The following is a 15,154-nucleotide window of genomic DNA, read 5'->3' on the forward strand; positions in this document are numbered from 1 at the left end:
AGTGTTCATGATTGACTGCGCCCACCTGTCTTTTCTCAACTAAAATTGTAATTGTATGAAAACACAACCAAAGCAAACTGTGCTGATGGCTTTCCTAGAAGGCTATTTCTAATACGTAACTAAATGAACATTTATACATATTATTTCAAAGAAGATGAAGTGACTGCTAGGACTAAGAATAATAAAAGAATTAAAAACATATGTTTTATAGAGAAAGTGATATGGTATTGCTGATCACTGAACTGCTTTTTCTTTGTCAAAGCTGGAGAAAATTCTGTCTTTGAAAGTCCACGTGGGGCCTTGCTTTAGAATGTGACCGTGTGAGTTAGTTTGGCTTGGAGAAGGTAGAAGGAGAAGGTTTTGCAGAAGGTAGAACAGAAGGTGACAATATGCATCTTCTCTATCAATCTCTCTCTCAAACACACACGAAGATTTTGGAGTACAGTTAGGAAAATGCTGTAGAAAATATGCAGACAGAACATCTCTTCCTTTACTGTCTGCCAAGTATCTGCCCAGGCAGCTGAATTTCATCCTTCTAGCCAATTTTTATGGCTTATGTGACACTGCTAAAGCTTGATGTTTTGTTCACATATAATCAAAGTTATTTTATAAAAGCAAAGTTAGCTTTTTTAAGGTCAGAACCGTAGCTGGATTAGGATTGTATTCTCCCATCTGATCTTCTCTCATCTATTTATGATAATAAAAAATAAGAACCAGAAAGAGAAACATAAGGCATGATAAAGAAAAAGGAGGGCAGGCCTTTGCAGGTAGTAGAGTTCTTATGAAGTACAGAATTCATGAATCTTGAAGTGTCTGATACTATCCTTTCTCTGGTGAAGATCCGTTACAGGAAAACACATCTTAGGAAGGGTATTGGACACGAAATATATGTAAAATTTGCTACTCTTTGGCTTTCACAGGTTGCCTGCAATTTCTCATTTCTGTACTCATGCACATACATGGGTAAGACTGAACTACTTTATTCATTGCCATCCCTCAGCTGTGTCTTAAGTATAACAAGAGTATTACGCATATGAAAAAGTTTATTTTAATCCATATACACCTCATAATTGTTCATTCTCTGTTGTATATTCTTTCTTCTACCTGCTTTTTATCTGTGTCCCTGTGACCTTGTCCTTGTCTTTCCTGTAACTCCTTTGAGAATCTCCCCTTGAACGTTTCCTATATGAAATTAATACCTTCATGTATCAATAGTGTAGGTTGAAGAGGCCAGTTGTCCTGGGACAACCATGAATGATTTGCAAATCCTACTGACCGACTGCCTAACTGCCTTCCTCAATTTTTGAGGCCTTTTTGACTTCAGGCCATATAAGCTTAGAGTTTCTTGCTACATTAAGTTATGCTGCCCTTCCCTGAGCCAAGTATCTTCATTCCAGACGGTAGCTCAGTAGGTGTTATAAGCCCCACTGACCATGGTTGTAAAAGGGAACGCACGTAGAAGAATAGCGAGGGATATGCATTCATTCACTTCAGTTTTTCCATTCATTAAAAATTCCTTTATCGGTATTTAATCTTTCGTGCTCACAAAAAATATTTCTACATATGAAGTACTTCTACACATTAAGTACCTAGCATGCTGACACCATACTTGTTTCAACAATGGGTTAAAAAACATAATTGTATCTCATGGGGCATAAAATCAATATATGAAAGCATCTCTATCTGTAACTCCTGACAAACAATTCCTTTTTGTGCTATTTTAAAGACATTTTTATTGTGTTTCATTTTATATTGTTTGGCCAGGGAGATCCTGCAGGTCAAAAGGAAGTCTTTTAGCCTTATGAAGAAAAAAATCTAGAAGGAAGTTCTCAGAGTTACACTATCACAGAAATTCCTAGCTAGCATAGAAAAGATCTCTCTCATGTTAGCGAGCCTTACCTGTGCACTAAAGGCTATTTCACTGCTTTTCCTGAAAATGTCTCTTTTATCTTGGAATTTTCCTGTTGTCTCAAGTACCAGACTTACTTAAACACTTAGGTAAGTCTACTTTGGTGCTAAACACAGTTGCTGTCATGCTTCAGACTTCATACATAAAGGCTAGATTTAAAAGTCTGTTTCACTTCCTTAGTTACCATGCCAGTTAAATTTCCTGCAAGAGTTGCCTATAAACATGTTTTCAGCTTTGAAGGCTGACAGCAAAAACCCATGGAGCCAAGACCATAGCTAGCATGTAGTAAAGTACAAGATAGGATAGTGTAGCTGCTACCACAGCCTTTACAATCCTTGGATAACCATGCCCCAGGAAAATAATGTCTGAGGCAACATGCAAGGACTGTGGCAGTTGGCAGGCTGCTCAGTGCCTTTTTTTTTTTTTTTTTAAACAGTTGGAGATTTTTAGTTACTGCTAGAAGAAGCCACCAGCAAGAGCTGGCATTTTGCCTGTTTAAGAGCTGCTTCTTTGGCAGGGGATGAGATGGGGAGCAGTGCACTGCAGTTGCTCTTAGGGTTTCTGTTTTGGTTTGTTTCTCTCTCCTAAAAAAAAAGAATTGGAGACGGCAGAATGTCTTCCCTGCAGGCCTAAAGAATGGGAACAAAGGGGTTAGTAACAAACTGGCAATCATTTTGAAATACTGACCACTGAAACAGCCAACTGGATTTCATATAGGTGGACCATTTGTTCCACTGATGAGAGCAATGCTGTCCCGCCAGTGCTGCTGTGTGACCTTCAATGAAAAAACGGCTCTTCTATGTTGCTTCATGTCCATAGCTACTGTTCTGACAGAACTGATGCCTGTGTGTGCTAGAGGCACAGCTGCTGCTCCTTGTTCAGCCAGTTTGTTTCTCCTCACTATTATTTCTCCATGTCATTAGGAACTGTCAGTTCAGTTTGTTTCAACTAATAATGGTGGAGGGCTGCTTAGAGGGCCTTAACCCATGCATACGATTACGTAGCATTTGAATCTGACAATAATAAAACACTGCATTTTCTAACAGTTGACTTCAGTCATTAAGAGATATAATATTTTAAAATTTTATTTTAGTGAGAGCTGTAAAAAATGTTTGCCTTTTTTTTTTTTAATGCAATAACACTGTTATCTTTCCCTGCATGTGCCTAGTGTATGGTTTTAAGTGTGAGCACATAAAAACCCACTAGCCTTTGGAAGCATTAAAAAAAAGGAATACAGTTCTTACTTACTTAGGGTCAGCTCAGTTACTACGGCTTTCTAAAGTCCATCTACCTAGAAGAACTAGTTTAAAGAAGGAAGAAAGTACATAATAGCAACGTACAACACAAGTAGCCTTTCCTTAAAATAGCTACTTCACGGATAAGTAAAATCAGGGCATAGACTCATACACTCAGTATGTTTTCAAAACAAGCACCTTAAACTAAACCATTGGTCTCCATTTCTTTGCAAACTAATCCAAGTGAAGAAGACAGCTAGGGAAGAATTTAAATTAAACCATACTATTCTCTTTTTCTCAAGGACCATTTTTTTCAATGATCAGACGTCTGTTTTTTGAAAGCCCTCCTTTAAGTGAAAGCGGCAGAACTTTGAAGGGACTTGGTTAGCTACCCATACAAGTGTTATGTTCCGTTATGGTGCATCAGGGAAATGGTCTTATGGTACTTAAGTAAGTTGTTCAACTCTGACACGGGACCTGGTCTAATTATAGGACTCGATTTCAGTTCTTCAAATCCTACATAGATTCAAGTAATAGTTTTTTCCTGAATATATTCTATTTCTCCACCTGAAAAATAGGTAAAAAGCAGTAACCCCCAAATATCCTTGAGGTCTGTTAATGTAATTACTAGGTACACAGACACATAGATAACCTACAGAATAGCCACATTTTTACCATAATTAAGCTTATTGAGAAATAAACACCCTTAGGTTGCCCACTCACACAATAAAGCAGATTTCCCTAGAGCAGTTCCACAAAGTCTGATACTCCAAGGGGAGAGCGTGGCAAGGCAGAGGTGAGCCAAAGATACACTTACTGAGGAAGAAGGATCAGTTTTCAGTAACAGGAAAGAAAAATCACAACAGAAAGTCTCCCTTTGGCTTATTATGTAGCCATTTATTTTGTACGGGGACTAAATCTATGGTGAATGGCATCTGGCAGGTACATTAAGAAACATGGCAACTAATGAAGTGCTTCCAACTCTTGACCTTTACCTGTGCTTTCTAGAACCCCAACCTTCTTGTGTCACTTTTAAAATAAAATCTTAATTTTTTGTTAAATGGAATTTATCACTGCTCTGTGTGGAAAAAAAAGATGTTGAAATGTAAACATCCTCAGTTCAGAAAACAAGATAACTGCTGTTAAAATCCTGGCTCTGGAAAAGGAAAACTCCTATGTCTTCAATGGTCAGGATTCCATTCTTAACAGTTTACCTGTTTATTCTGTGTCAGATGTTTACATTTAGAGGTTTTATTCCACTCTTTAAGGAGATGAATACAAAGTGGTTAAAACACTATCTTATATAGCAGCATCGTTGAAAGAACTACAAAGTAATTAACAGAAAAGCTTATAAATAAGGGAGAAAAAACTAGAAGTGTACCATAGTAAGTTTTCTTACCTTAGTCTCTCAACAGCTCGCTATTCCTTAAAATGTAGATTTCATGTTATATTTAGAAATCATCAAATCAAAATCAGCCCTTCTTTAATTAATGTAACAAAATTTGCTTCAAACACATTTAAGTCCAGTGGTTCAATTCAGATCTGTTTTTAATAGCTGACCTTGATTCCAAAAGACTTTTAAGTTCTGACTTCAAATACTGAATAGGTTGTGTATTTGATACTTAAGTCTTGGTTAAAGTGTAGTTAAACTGTAAATAGGACTTGGCAGATTGCAAGCAGCCAACTGATAAATCCGTGCTTTAGTGCTACAATTTTATTTCTTTAAAAAAAAAAATTGTTTGCAGGAGATAAATAAAAAGTATTGCTGTTAGAACCAACTGTGGTTCTAACAGACCTGCATATTATGTCTCAAGAAATGCTTTGTGAGTATCAGCCTGCATTGTTTGCCGCTTCTTTATGTCAATGAGACAGCATCTGCAAGTCTATGCAAAGAACATGAGCAGGAGAATGACGTATTTACCTGCTCTAGGAATAAGGAAATTCTGTATTCTTCTAACTAACAGAAACAACTAATACTGACACATCACAAGGCAAGCATCACTTTCTTAGTACACAGGAAAACACTTCAACACAAAAGTACCTTTACATTTTAAGTCATGAATCTGTTTAGCATTGAGAACATTACATAAAAATAATTATATCCGTTATTATATTACACTCCTTATATAAATGGATTGCTACTACTCCCAAGACACTAAATTATATTTTCCAAATAATGAGAAACACAATGCATGTAAACAATTAAAAGTATCAAGTTCCAAATTATTAGCTTTGTTACTCAAGGAAGAGTTTGCCTATAAGAATTCTGATTTTGAATGCTTTTCAGCCAGATGGGCCATTGACTGTGCTTGCGTACTGTGCCACGAAAAGGCAGGGCACATCCTTTCATGTATGCAACAGCAACGCAAGTGCTGGAGACAATAGCTCATGCCAGCCTGAGTGCTACTAGTCTGATTTTTGTTGATGCTGTTTTCTTTCGTTTGTTTTAAATTACTACCTTCAGTTCTGTATCCTCTGTATGTCACCATAATGTTAAGTTACTGTGGTTAGAGAATCATTCTGTCTCCTCAGTGAAGTAGCAGTAAAGAGGTACCACTTGCTGACAGGAGAGGTGACATTTTAACAAGGGAAGATATGCTAAGGGACACTTTTCCCAAATCCTTTCAGGAATTAGTGTTTTGACTGATACAGTGAGACCTGCAAAACGTGGAAGTTGGAACACTGTGTCTTCATGGGAAGTGCAGAAAGAGCAAAAGTGAGAGTCAGGCAAAAATAAGACAACCTTTGTTTGTGGCTGGTTTCTTTGTTTTGCTAGTGACTCTTTATATACCACTTGCTACAGACAGAAAACTTTCCAGCTATGTGTCTCTAAATAAGATGAACTTAAATGCTCAATTAATATTTTATCGCTCTTTCAATTATGCCAAGTTTCATTTCATTGGTTTTCCTAGATAGGACACCTGGAAGAACCTGCTGAATATTTGAGATAAAAGCATCCAAGTGAAAACAGTACTTGAGTACATTCAGTTTATAGAGTAATAGATTTACACCAAACTCAGTAATGTTACTGGTATTGAAGTATAAAAACAGCTGTTCTCTAGAAAGAATCAACAACAACAAAAAAACGCATAGCCTCATTCTTACCATCTGTAGCTTCAAGAACATATCCTAAAACCTTCTCCAAAATTGTGAATGTGGTTCAGAAATACCAGTATGCTTTTGCCTCACGATACTCACATTTTCTGTATTTAACCAAGGATATTATAAGACACATCCAGAAAACTGAGGGGAAGCAGAAACTAAGACAACGCAAATAGCATGAATATCCTAAAGGATGGCATTAAGTAAATTATCCTGTATTTCATTGCCTATTCAAAGATGCCAAGGGCATCATAAAATAAATGAACATTTCTGCCCATCCTGACATAACATTCCCACCTCCACCATATCCACATCCACCTCTGCTATGGCAAATGCAGCACAAACACTGATTTAAACATCCTTAGTGGTAGTTACGTATTCTGCATTTTACCTGGGAGGCATACCAAACCTATGTTTTAAGATTTTATTTTAGGTATCTGCATCTCAGGGCATCTTCTGTAGATCTTAAATATTACAGCAGAGCTTCAGTTCCTGTGGCATGGCAAGGGGGCAGCGGAATTCAGGCAGGCAGTTCAGTTTGGTAGAGCTGGACAGTTTAGTTTATAATTCAGAGTCCTCAGGTTTTGGCATTTAAAATGCCTTGAGTTGATAGGTTTCTGCTCCAGTGAGTGTGTGGCAAGCTATGAGCAGACTGATATGCTCATACATGAAGCAGACATGTCACATCTAATTGACATTACACCCTCTTCAAAATTAGATAACTGTAAAGCATAATTATTTACTTAATAATAGATATATCATTATGGTTTAAGAAATAGAAATAGCTTTCTTCTTGATCGCAGCAGTGCACAGTGGCATGATGAAGGAGCTATGGACTGTTAAGAGCCCATGGCTATTTTGTTGTAAGGACCCACAGAAGCCAGAGTGAAGTGGTAACTATTCACTGCCCACAGGAGAGAAAAGCCTGTAAGCTCTAACTGTCACCTAAAAGGATTCTACTTCATTTGACATACTTTACAGTATAAACCAGGGTCACAATAACTGGATGGTTTGAGGTGCAATGTTGATACCCAGCCTAGATGCTGGTACACACTTCTAGAAGCCTTTTCCCTTCAATGGAAGCAAATTTTTTTTTTTCTGTCTTGAGAAGCCATGACTGAACTTGCCAAATACCCCAGCCTACTTTTTACCCAGCCTAGCGTGGCTCCAACACCAGGCCACTGGAAAAAAGTGGAAGGATTACAGAAATTTACGTCACTTAGAAACAAAAGCCCCGTAAGCCCATAAAGCTTCTGCCATAGAAACAAAACCAGCTTTTCTTTGCGTCTGCTGGCACACAGGAACATCTTCATATTGGTGTTACTATACAGATGATGCTAGAAAAGTGTGTGTTTACAACGGCACCAATATCAACCAGGGGTGTGTGTGTGTGCATGCATGTACATATATATATATATGTATTTAAAGAGGATCTGTGTAATCTGTCAAAATCATGGCTTTGTCAGCTTTTCTAGAAGGCGACAGCCTGAGAACAGACAAAACTGCGTGCATGTGTGCCCACAATTAACCTCTGATTACCACACAAAATAAACAAGATTATGATTTTTTTTTCTCACGTGCTGCTTCTTATCACTTCCTATAATCAATTAACATACGTTTTATCAAGACAGTAATCAGCAGTTTGAAATACAGACATCATCAGTTCATGTACCAGTAAGTTGATACCTACCACACTAGTCATCCTGCCTACAAAAAGGGATACTTGGGCAACTGAAGACATACCAGGAATATAATGGCAAAGCCTCTGATTAGAGCAGTTCACTGACTGAGCGTGGAAGTTCATAAAACGGTACAAAGGCATTATTTGAAAGAACCATTAGGATTTGAACTGCGAACTTTCATTCAACTCGAATTTTGCTAAAACAGCACCACAAGAATTATGTTTAACTGCTTATCCTACCAGCATGGCCAGGCAGTCTGTTTACCTAAAGTTTGTACACAACAGTCCCCACACATACTTGTCTTCTTAGTTTGAAATACTGCCATGCAAAGACTAGATGACTATTACAAACTGGAAATCCCGATTAAAAATCTCACATGATAGAGCAAGGAATAAACTTTAGAAGTCATATATTCAATTTTACATTTTACCTTTTCCTATAGCATATGTATTCAGTCCATTTAGCATTTTATTTTAATTTTTTTTGGTGGGGGGCATTTCTGGAGAGAGAAGCAACAAAATCGGCATTAACTGATAGATCCTTCTGATCAGGCATGTTTCTTAAATGCAAACGCGTCCCTTTTCTGACTTCGGCTGCATTTTGTATGTGTATGAACTGTTATAAAATTGACATGTAGAGATATAATAAAACACATGATCTTCTCATCAATTCATTCGACCTCGCAGAAGGGAGATGACCTTTGCTAAAAAGTCAGTTTACATATCTCCATATTACAAAAGACTTTGCACTTACAAATTCTGGATGATTCTCCCACTAAACCTCATGGTCCTTTAAAGAACCAACTTCACTATTTTTACAGAAGAGGAAGAAGTGTTTCAACAGAGAGGCTGCACATAAATTGAAATGTTGTTTTCCAAAATCTCTGAACTGTATTAGGCTTCATTAGTGTTAGTGTATATAGAAGGGAAAATTTTCTAAACAATGTGCTGTGAGTGTGTAAATGTCATCTTGTGTACCCGTAAGGTTTGCATACATGCATTTATGCACACAAATGTATGTACACAAAGTAGGAAGTACACCAGCCCTCCTTTGAAGCTTCTGTATTGTCCTGAAACAGGTGCTGTTCTCATCCTACCAAACTGATGCAGATTTCACAGTTGTTGATGCTCCTCTAACCTATTCTGGGGGGAACATCGTTAAATGCTGTGCTGCTCAGGTGGACATTATTTACTTGAATAATAAACATTTATAGTAATATAAGCAATAAGATATTTTTTAAAGGGCTTTCTTAAAAGGTTCTTTAAGAATGGAGATTCCTTTCCAATTGAAATTGTCAGCCTTATAATCAAATACAAATCTGGTGTCCTTGAATAAAAAGCTATTCCTTCAGGCCAGTGAGATAATTCATACCACATAGGACCCTAGCAGTTCTTTGGGGGCAGTATGACAACACAAAGGGTACCATAAGTTGAAGGGGGCACAACAGCCTTCATTCCAATCAATTAAATCCAAAAGAAATGTAATGGTATAAAAGGCACTGCACTTAAAATGAACTGTGGCATCATTCAGCTGTTATCTTAACCTGTCAAAAAAAAAAACAAACCACAAACAGTGGACAGACACCTTCTGGGTTGAGTATGCTGGTAGACACTGGTTTCCGGGTTTAGTATACTGGTAGACACCTTTGCAAGTGCTGAAGTGTGGCATACAATGGCCTAACAGCAGACACAGTTGTAGCGAGCATATACAGACCAGTTTTCTGCACTCAGATTTTAAGACTACAAGATATAAAAGGACACTGCAAACACCAGTTCCCCTTCCGTGAGTCATGGCACTCTTACATCTGGAAGGATTGCCCTGAGCCTCCTTAGTCTATTTTCTGAGAGCATGCAAAATGAGATGACTTTTCCTCACATCAAAATGTTTAATTAATACTAATCACCAATTACAAACATGAGTTCTTTTGCCAGCATTGGCCTTCAGTAAAATATTTCCTCTTGTTCTGTTTTGACGAGACCCAGCCCCCAAGATAGGCTCTGCTGCATACAGCCTCTTTTACATCTTTTTCTGAAGCATGTCAGACCACCATCATGCCTAAACCTTGAGATTCACCTTGGGAAGGATTATCAGAGAATAAAATGCCTCTACTGAGCTCACATCGTAGGATTGCATTTGCCTTTTGCACAGTTTCATCATGCAACACTGCTAAATCGGCCGCTATGTAGGCTGCCAGAGTCATTGGGGGCTGAGGAGTTAACTGAGAAAGTACAATGTCCCCAACACACTCTGCTCCTGGCCCATGCACACTGTGCATCCTGCAAGCCTCAGATGTGAGAAGAGAGCAGTATACAAAGTTTTATTACACCACAGAGCAGTATGGCAGTCAACGTAACAAAACTGCATGTTTGTTCCAGTTACCCAATTTCCAGTTAAAATTGAGTGTGCTATTTTCTATTTCAAGGAATATTAGTGGGAAATACCTTTAACACTTTATGGCTGCATAGCATACTGTTGCATGTTGGAGTATGTCATACAGGGGTTCATTATGCATTACGTCTATGTTCTCATCCTTTATAAAAGTTTGAGGCCACAGTTGCTGAAATTTTCATGTGCTATCCTGCTCTTAATTACCTTTAAGCATCCTGGTCAATAAGACTAGGTTCAGCAGCTCTGACTAATCCAACTACATGACAATACTCTCCATTGCTTAGGAGCATGTGAGAGCACCTGGAGTGTGATGGGACCAGCTGGAGAATTTGCCTAGTGTTGATGCAAAGGAAATAATGGTAACATTTTTACAGCTCTTATTTGAGTTGGTTTAATTATCCATCAGTAGTAATTGCAGTGATGCCCTGCAGACAAGCATTATGAATTCACACACACACACAAAAAAAGGCAACAAACATCTACGTAAGCCTTTTTACTCCATCAGCACAGATTTTTGTATATCACTTCAAGTCTGAGCATCAGAACATGGATATAAGGATCACACCAAGGGAAAACCAAGACATTTTTTTCTAGTGTGGTAGTCTTCGGTTTTAACTGTTGTTTATTCCTGAGCATATTGTGATTAAAAGAAGGCTTTTCCTAGACTAATGTTTTTTTTGTTTGTTTTTTGTTTTTTTTTTTATTACAGTTGGATAGCGTCACTTCACTAATTCAGGCTGCCAAGAATTTAATGAATGCTGTGGTGCAGACAGTGAAGATGTCCTATATTGCATCCACAAAGATCATCAAGATTCAGAGTCCTACTGGCCCACGACATCCTGTTGTGATGTGGAGAATGAAAGCTCCAGAGAAGAAGCCCTTAATTAAAAGAGAGAAGCCAGAAGAAATCTATGCAGCTGTCAGAAAAGGTTCTGCAAAGAAGAGAATCCATCCTGTTCAAGTCATGAGTGAATTTAGAGGCAGAGAAGTAGTCTAATATTCTGCCACTTTGTGTCTCTATCTTGAAATTCTTCCCCCTACTTATTTAATAATAATGTATGTTAAGTGTTTTGCTTTCCCCTAAATCTTTAAGTTAACACTTGCTTAAATTACTTTGAAAACAATGTTGGATTAATTAACAGCACACAGTTGAAAAAATACTCATTGTCTTGCAGTGTCAAACTATCATGTCTTTATACTGCATGGTTTCAGCAGAGCACTTCGGGTGATACATGATGGGACTGTGCTACAGTAGTTGAAAAGCAGGATGCAACGTGCCAAACTCTGCCCCAAGTCCTGCATCTGCTAGGGACAGGCATTCCTTCACTGGGGATGAATGAGGCCAATATTAAACTTCATTGTAGTTTATGACATACAATATTTTTGAACACTGTTTACTGGGAATGTCCTTTATCAAGATCATTACACTGTGATCAAAACAGCTGGACTGCTTTATGCTAACTGAGAATTTTGGCCTTTACTTTTTATCCTGTTTGAAAGGTCCAAAGATCAACCACCTCTAAGCCCCAGCTTTATATAAAAATAGAGGAAATGTAAACTTCAAAATGTTTGAAGAAACAAGTATTATAACAACATGGACATGATAACGTAATGAAAAAGCACTAACTGCAGCATAGCAATAATAGCTCTTTACAACGGCCTTTGAAATGTTACCATTATTCAGTGTTGTTTCCTACTGTATTCTGTGACCTCTAATTCATCTGGCTGATTGATTATTGCAGTAACAACAGAAACTTTTCTAATCACAGCACAAAAGAACAAGTATGAAATGCATCATTATTCCAAGACTACTGTGGAAATAACACAGACACATCTTGAATCTGAAGAATGGTGAGATTTTTGCAAGGTAACTAGCCAACTTGGTGGCTTTGCTTATGTAAGTATAGTCCCAAACGTAGGACTGTGCTGTCTAGCAACTTGCTAAATTACTGCATTATATTTCAACATACGTAATGAAGATAAGTGATACTACTCTGATTATCACCATTCTGTAAGATTCTTATGGAAAGATTTTTTTTCTAAATCTGTTTAAATACTAAATCTGCTTGGACTGACTTTTTAAAGCAAAAGTCTTCCCTGCCCAATCACTAGGTTTTCCCAGATCTCACCTAACTAAATGTCTTTCCTTAGCAAGTAGATTTTTATTTTTTTTTTGCTCAGGTATAAGGGCCCACTCAAATTGCAGAACTTCATGATGCATCATTGACTACGATTAGGAGGAGGTTCCAAAGTATGGGCTGCTCTGTCATTTACTACCACGTTTGCACAACAGTGCCCCTAAACAGCACCACATAGGCAGCAGAAATAACCTTGAACTGTTTGTTTTTTTTCCCCTCTTGTGGCTACTCTGTAAGAGCCTGTGCACAGGATCAAGACAGTAGAGCAATATAAATTTCTAGGCTGTTGGTTAAGAAGCTCCACAAAACCTATGGTGATCATGCATTAAAGATTTTACAGATCAGTATTCCACTGTCCCCGACTTTACTATCTGTCAAATGAAACAAAATGAAGAAGCTGGGGGTGGGGGGGGAGAGAAATGGCACTTTTCCAATACAAATCCCCTCCAATATTTTCAAAAGATCTTAGCAACATATGCAGGTACTTGCTAATCCTTTTAGGACTACACAGTGGGAAGCAACTAACAGTCAAGTAGAGCAAGTAGATACAATACAGAGCTGGTCATATGATATACTTTCAGTATGTCTGCTAGCACGCTAAGCAGAGCTGAGAAAGATTTTTTTTTTGTGGTGCATTGCTCAGGAGAGTACAGATTGTCACATCTTAAAGCTAAAATCTCCAAATAATAATTCAGGTTCTGGCCCACCCTCTTTGATTACATATTTCTCAAATAATATTTAAGTCCAAAAGGCAACAGGCAGATTGGAATAATCTTGGGCTTGGGGGGCATTACTCGTGAAAAAGAAAAAAAACATACCTCACATCTCTGGGATACACCTTTGGTATCAGTTCACATTGATGTTAGATGTTCGTAACTTATGTTTTGTTTTCATATTATTAATTAAAAGATTGTACACCACTTTCAGCATTATGGGTTTTGTTTGGATGTGTTTCTGTTCTAGTCTCCAGCGGTAGCAAAACCCTGTTCAAATGCCTGCCAGGCTTTCTTATTCCTGTAAGTTCCAGCTTCTCTAGCATACTAAGTGTGATCTTACTAGCCTGGTTTACATTAGAGCTCTTCTAGCACTCTCATCACTAAGACACAGTTTATTGCTTAATATAATGTTCATGACTACAATACCAGTCACAGCTCTTTTTGCGTGGCCATTCTCAATAGCCAGTTTCATCTCAGCATCCAATACTGTTCCTATTACATAGGGATTTATTAGGGGGGAAAAATATGTAAATGAACAAGGCAATCAAAAGCCACAGTTGCTTTCTGAGAAGAGCTAAAAGAATGATGTGTTAACTGTATCTAGACTTCTGCTTCTTGGCCAAAATTCAAACCCAAGTGAAAACAGGACAAGGTGAAGTTTATTCCTACCTAAGGAGACAGAGAGGTGAGAAACAAATCCTGAAGTTCTAAAAAATCTGTTGTATTAGCTCATTACCTCCCTCAGCAGATCTGGAAAGTAGGCAACCTTCTCTGCCACTATTAATAATGCTGATGGACAATGTGCTGCTCAGTATGCTTTATTCAGACACAGTTACTTACTTCATTCTGTAGCTTGCACGTTCCTTTCTAGCCCTGGTTTTCAGAGAATATTTTTTCACTTTGCTGTTGTTTTGCCTTAGTGTTTGCATGATAACCATAGTGTAGGAGCATTGACCTTGCAAACTAGGTTCTTAGCTAGAGTAGAGCGTTACAGGGCTTTCTCATTCCAGCAGCTCCCATCGTTTCATTAGCTTACCTCATCCACTCCCCGTTACTACATTATGGTACAAAGCGTGACAGACAACTTAGGGCAGTTTTATTTAAAAGAAAAAAAAAAGTCCATAGACTGTGCAGTCTATGGACTACATAGATTATGTAGTTTGTATTGTTTGTTGTTGAAGCACATTAGTAAAAGAAAACAAATTTAAACCGTTTCTGAGAACACTGAAGCTGTTGATTTTTGATTATTAAAAGAAAACCCACAACCTGGTTGCATCACACTGCTATCACTGCTGATGTTGTTTCCTGTAATATTTAGTGCTTTTCATTTATAAAAGGCAGTTCCTGTCACTGTAGATTGCACTGAGCATAGCTTCCAGTTTGTCCCAATTCCTCTCTTATTACCTGAACTTAGTGAGCCATTCCTGGTAAGTAACGTAAGTCCTCTAATACCTTGGAACTTAAGAGAACTCGGAAAAATTAAATGCGTGGCCCTCCACCTCTGCCCACCCCTGAAGCCTGCCTTTTTGCACAATAAATCTGCTTTGACATAACTGATTGACTGTGTTCGGAAGGGAATGGTATAGAATAAGGTGGGAAACAGCTGGTAACCCACTCCTGGTTTGGCCCACTCATGCCATTAACTTGATAACTATAGAGACGCTTTACAGCTGCGTCTTCAGTGGAGATGACTAGGCAGTGCGACAACACACAGGTCTGCCATTCCAGATGGTTATAAAAGGTTTTTTAGTTCTTCTGAGGGCATCTTGTGCTGTTTTCAGTGTGTTTACAGTTGAAGCATTTAAGAAACAATGTGTTTATAAATGAAGTTTAAATGAGTTTTTAGAAGCATTATTTCTGAAGAAAATATTTGTAGGTTTTCACCAACAGTAGACAATAAAATTCTACGTGGTCATACCTGTTGTTTATGCTCCCACAACTACTCGTTCTTTGTGTACTGTTCTTGGTTAAACCCTAGCGATTG

General features: G+C 38.0%; 1 protein-coding gene and 1 long non-coding RNA gene across 37 annotated transcripts in view; one reads left to right on the forward strand and one right to left on the reverse strand.

The window, feature by feature from the left end:
• Positions 1–13,386, forward strand: part of CTNNA3 (catenin alpha 3) — a 477,233-nt gene extending 463,847 nt beyond the window's left edge. For all 17 annotated transcript variants that reach the window (XM_068687731.1, XM_068687729.1, XM_068687733.1 and 14 more), the window contains one exon: positions 11,026–13,386. In XM_068687731.1, the coding sequence (XP_068543832.1) occupies positions 11,026–11,313 (288 nt within the window). In that variant the 3' untranslated portion in view covers positions 11,314–13,386. The remainder of the gene's footprint in view (positions 1–11,025) is intronic.
• Positions 1–15,154, reverse strand: part of LOC137859117 (uncharacterized) — a 346,743-nt gene that overhangs the window by 54,339 nt on the left and 277,250 nt on the right. The window lies entirely within an intron of this gene.

This window comes from Anas acuta, chromosome 7, assembly GCF_963932015.1.
Source record: "Anas acuta chromosome 7, bAnaAcu1.1, whole genome shotgun sequence".
NCBI lineage: Eukaryota > Metazoa > Chordata > Aves > Anseriformes > Anatidae > Anas > Anas acuta.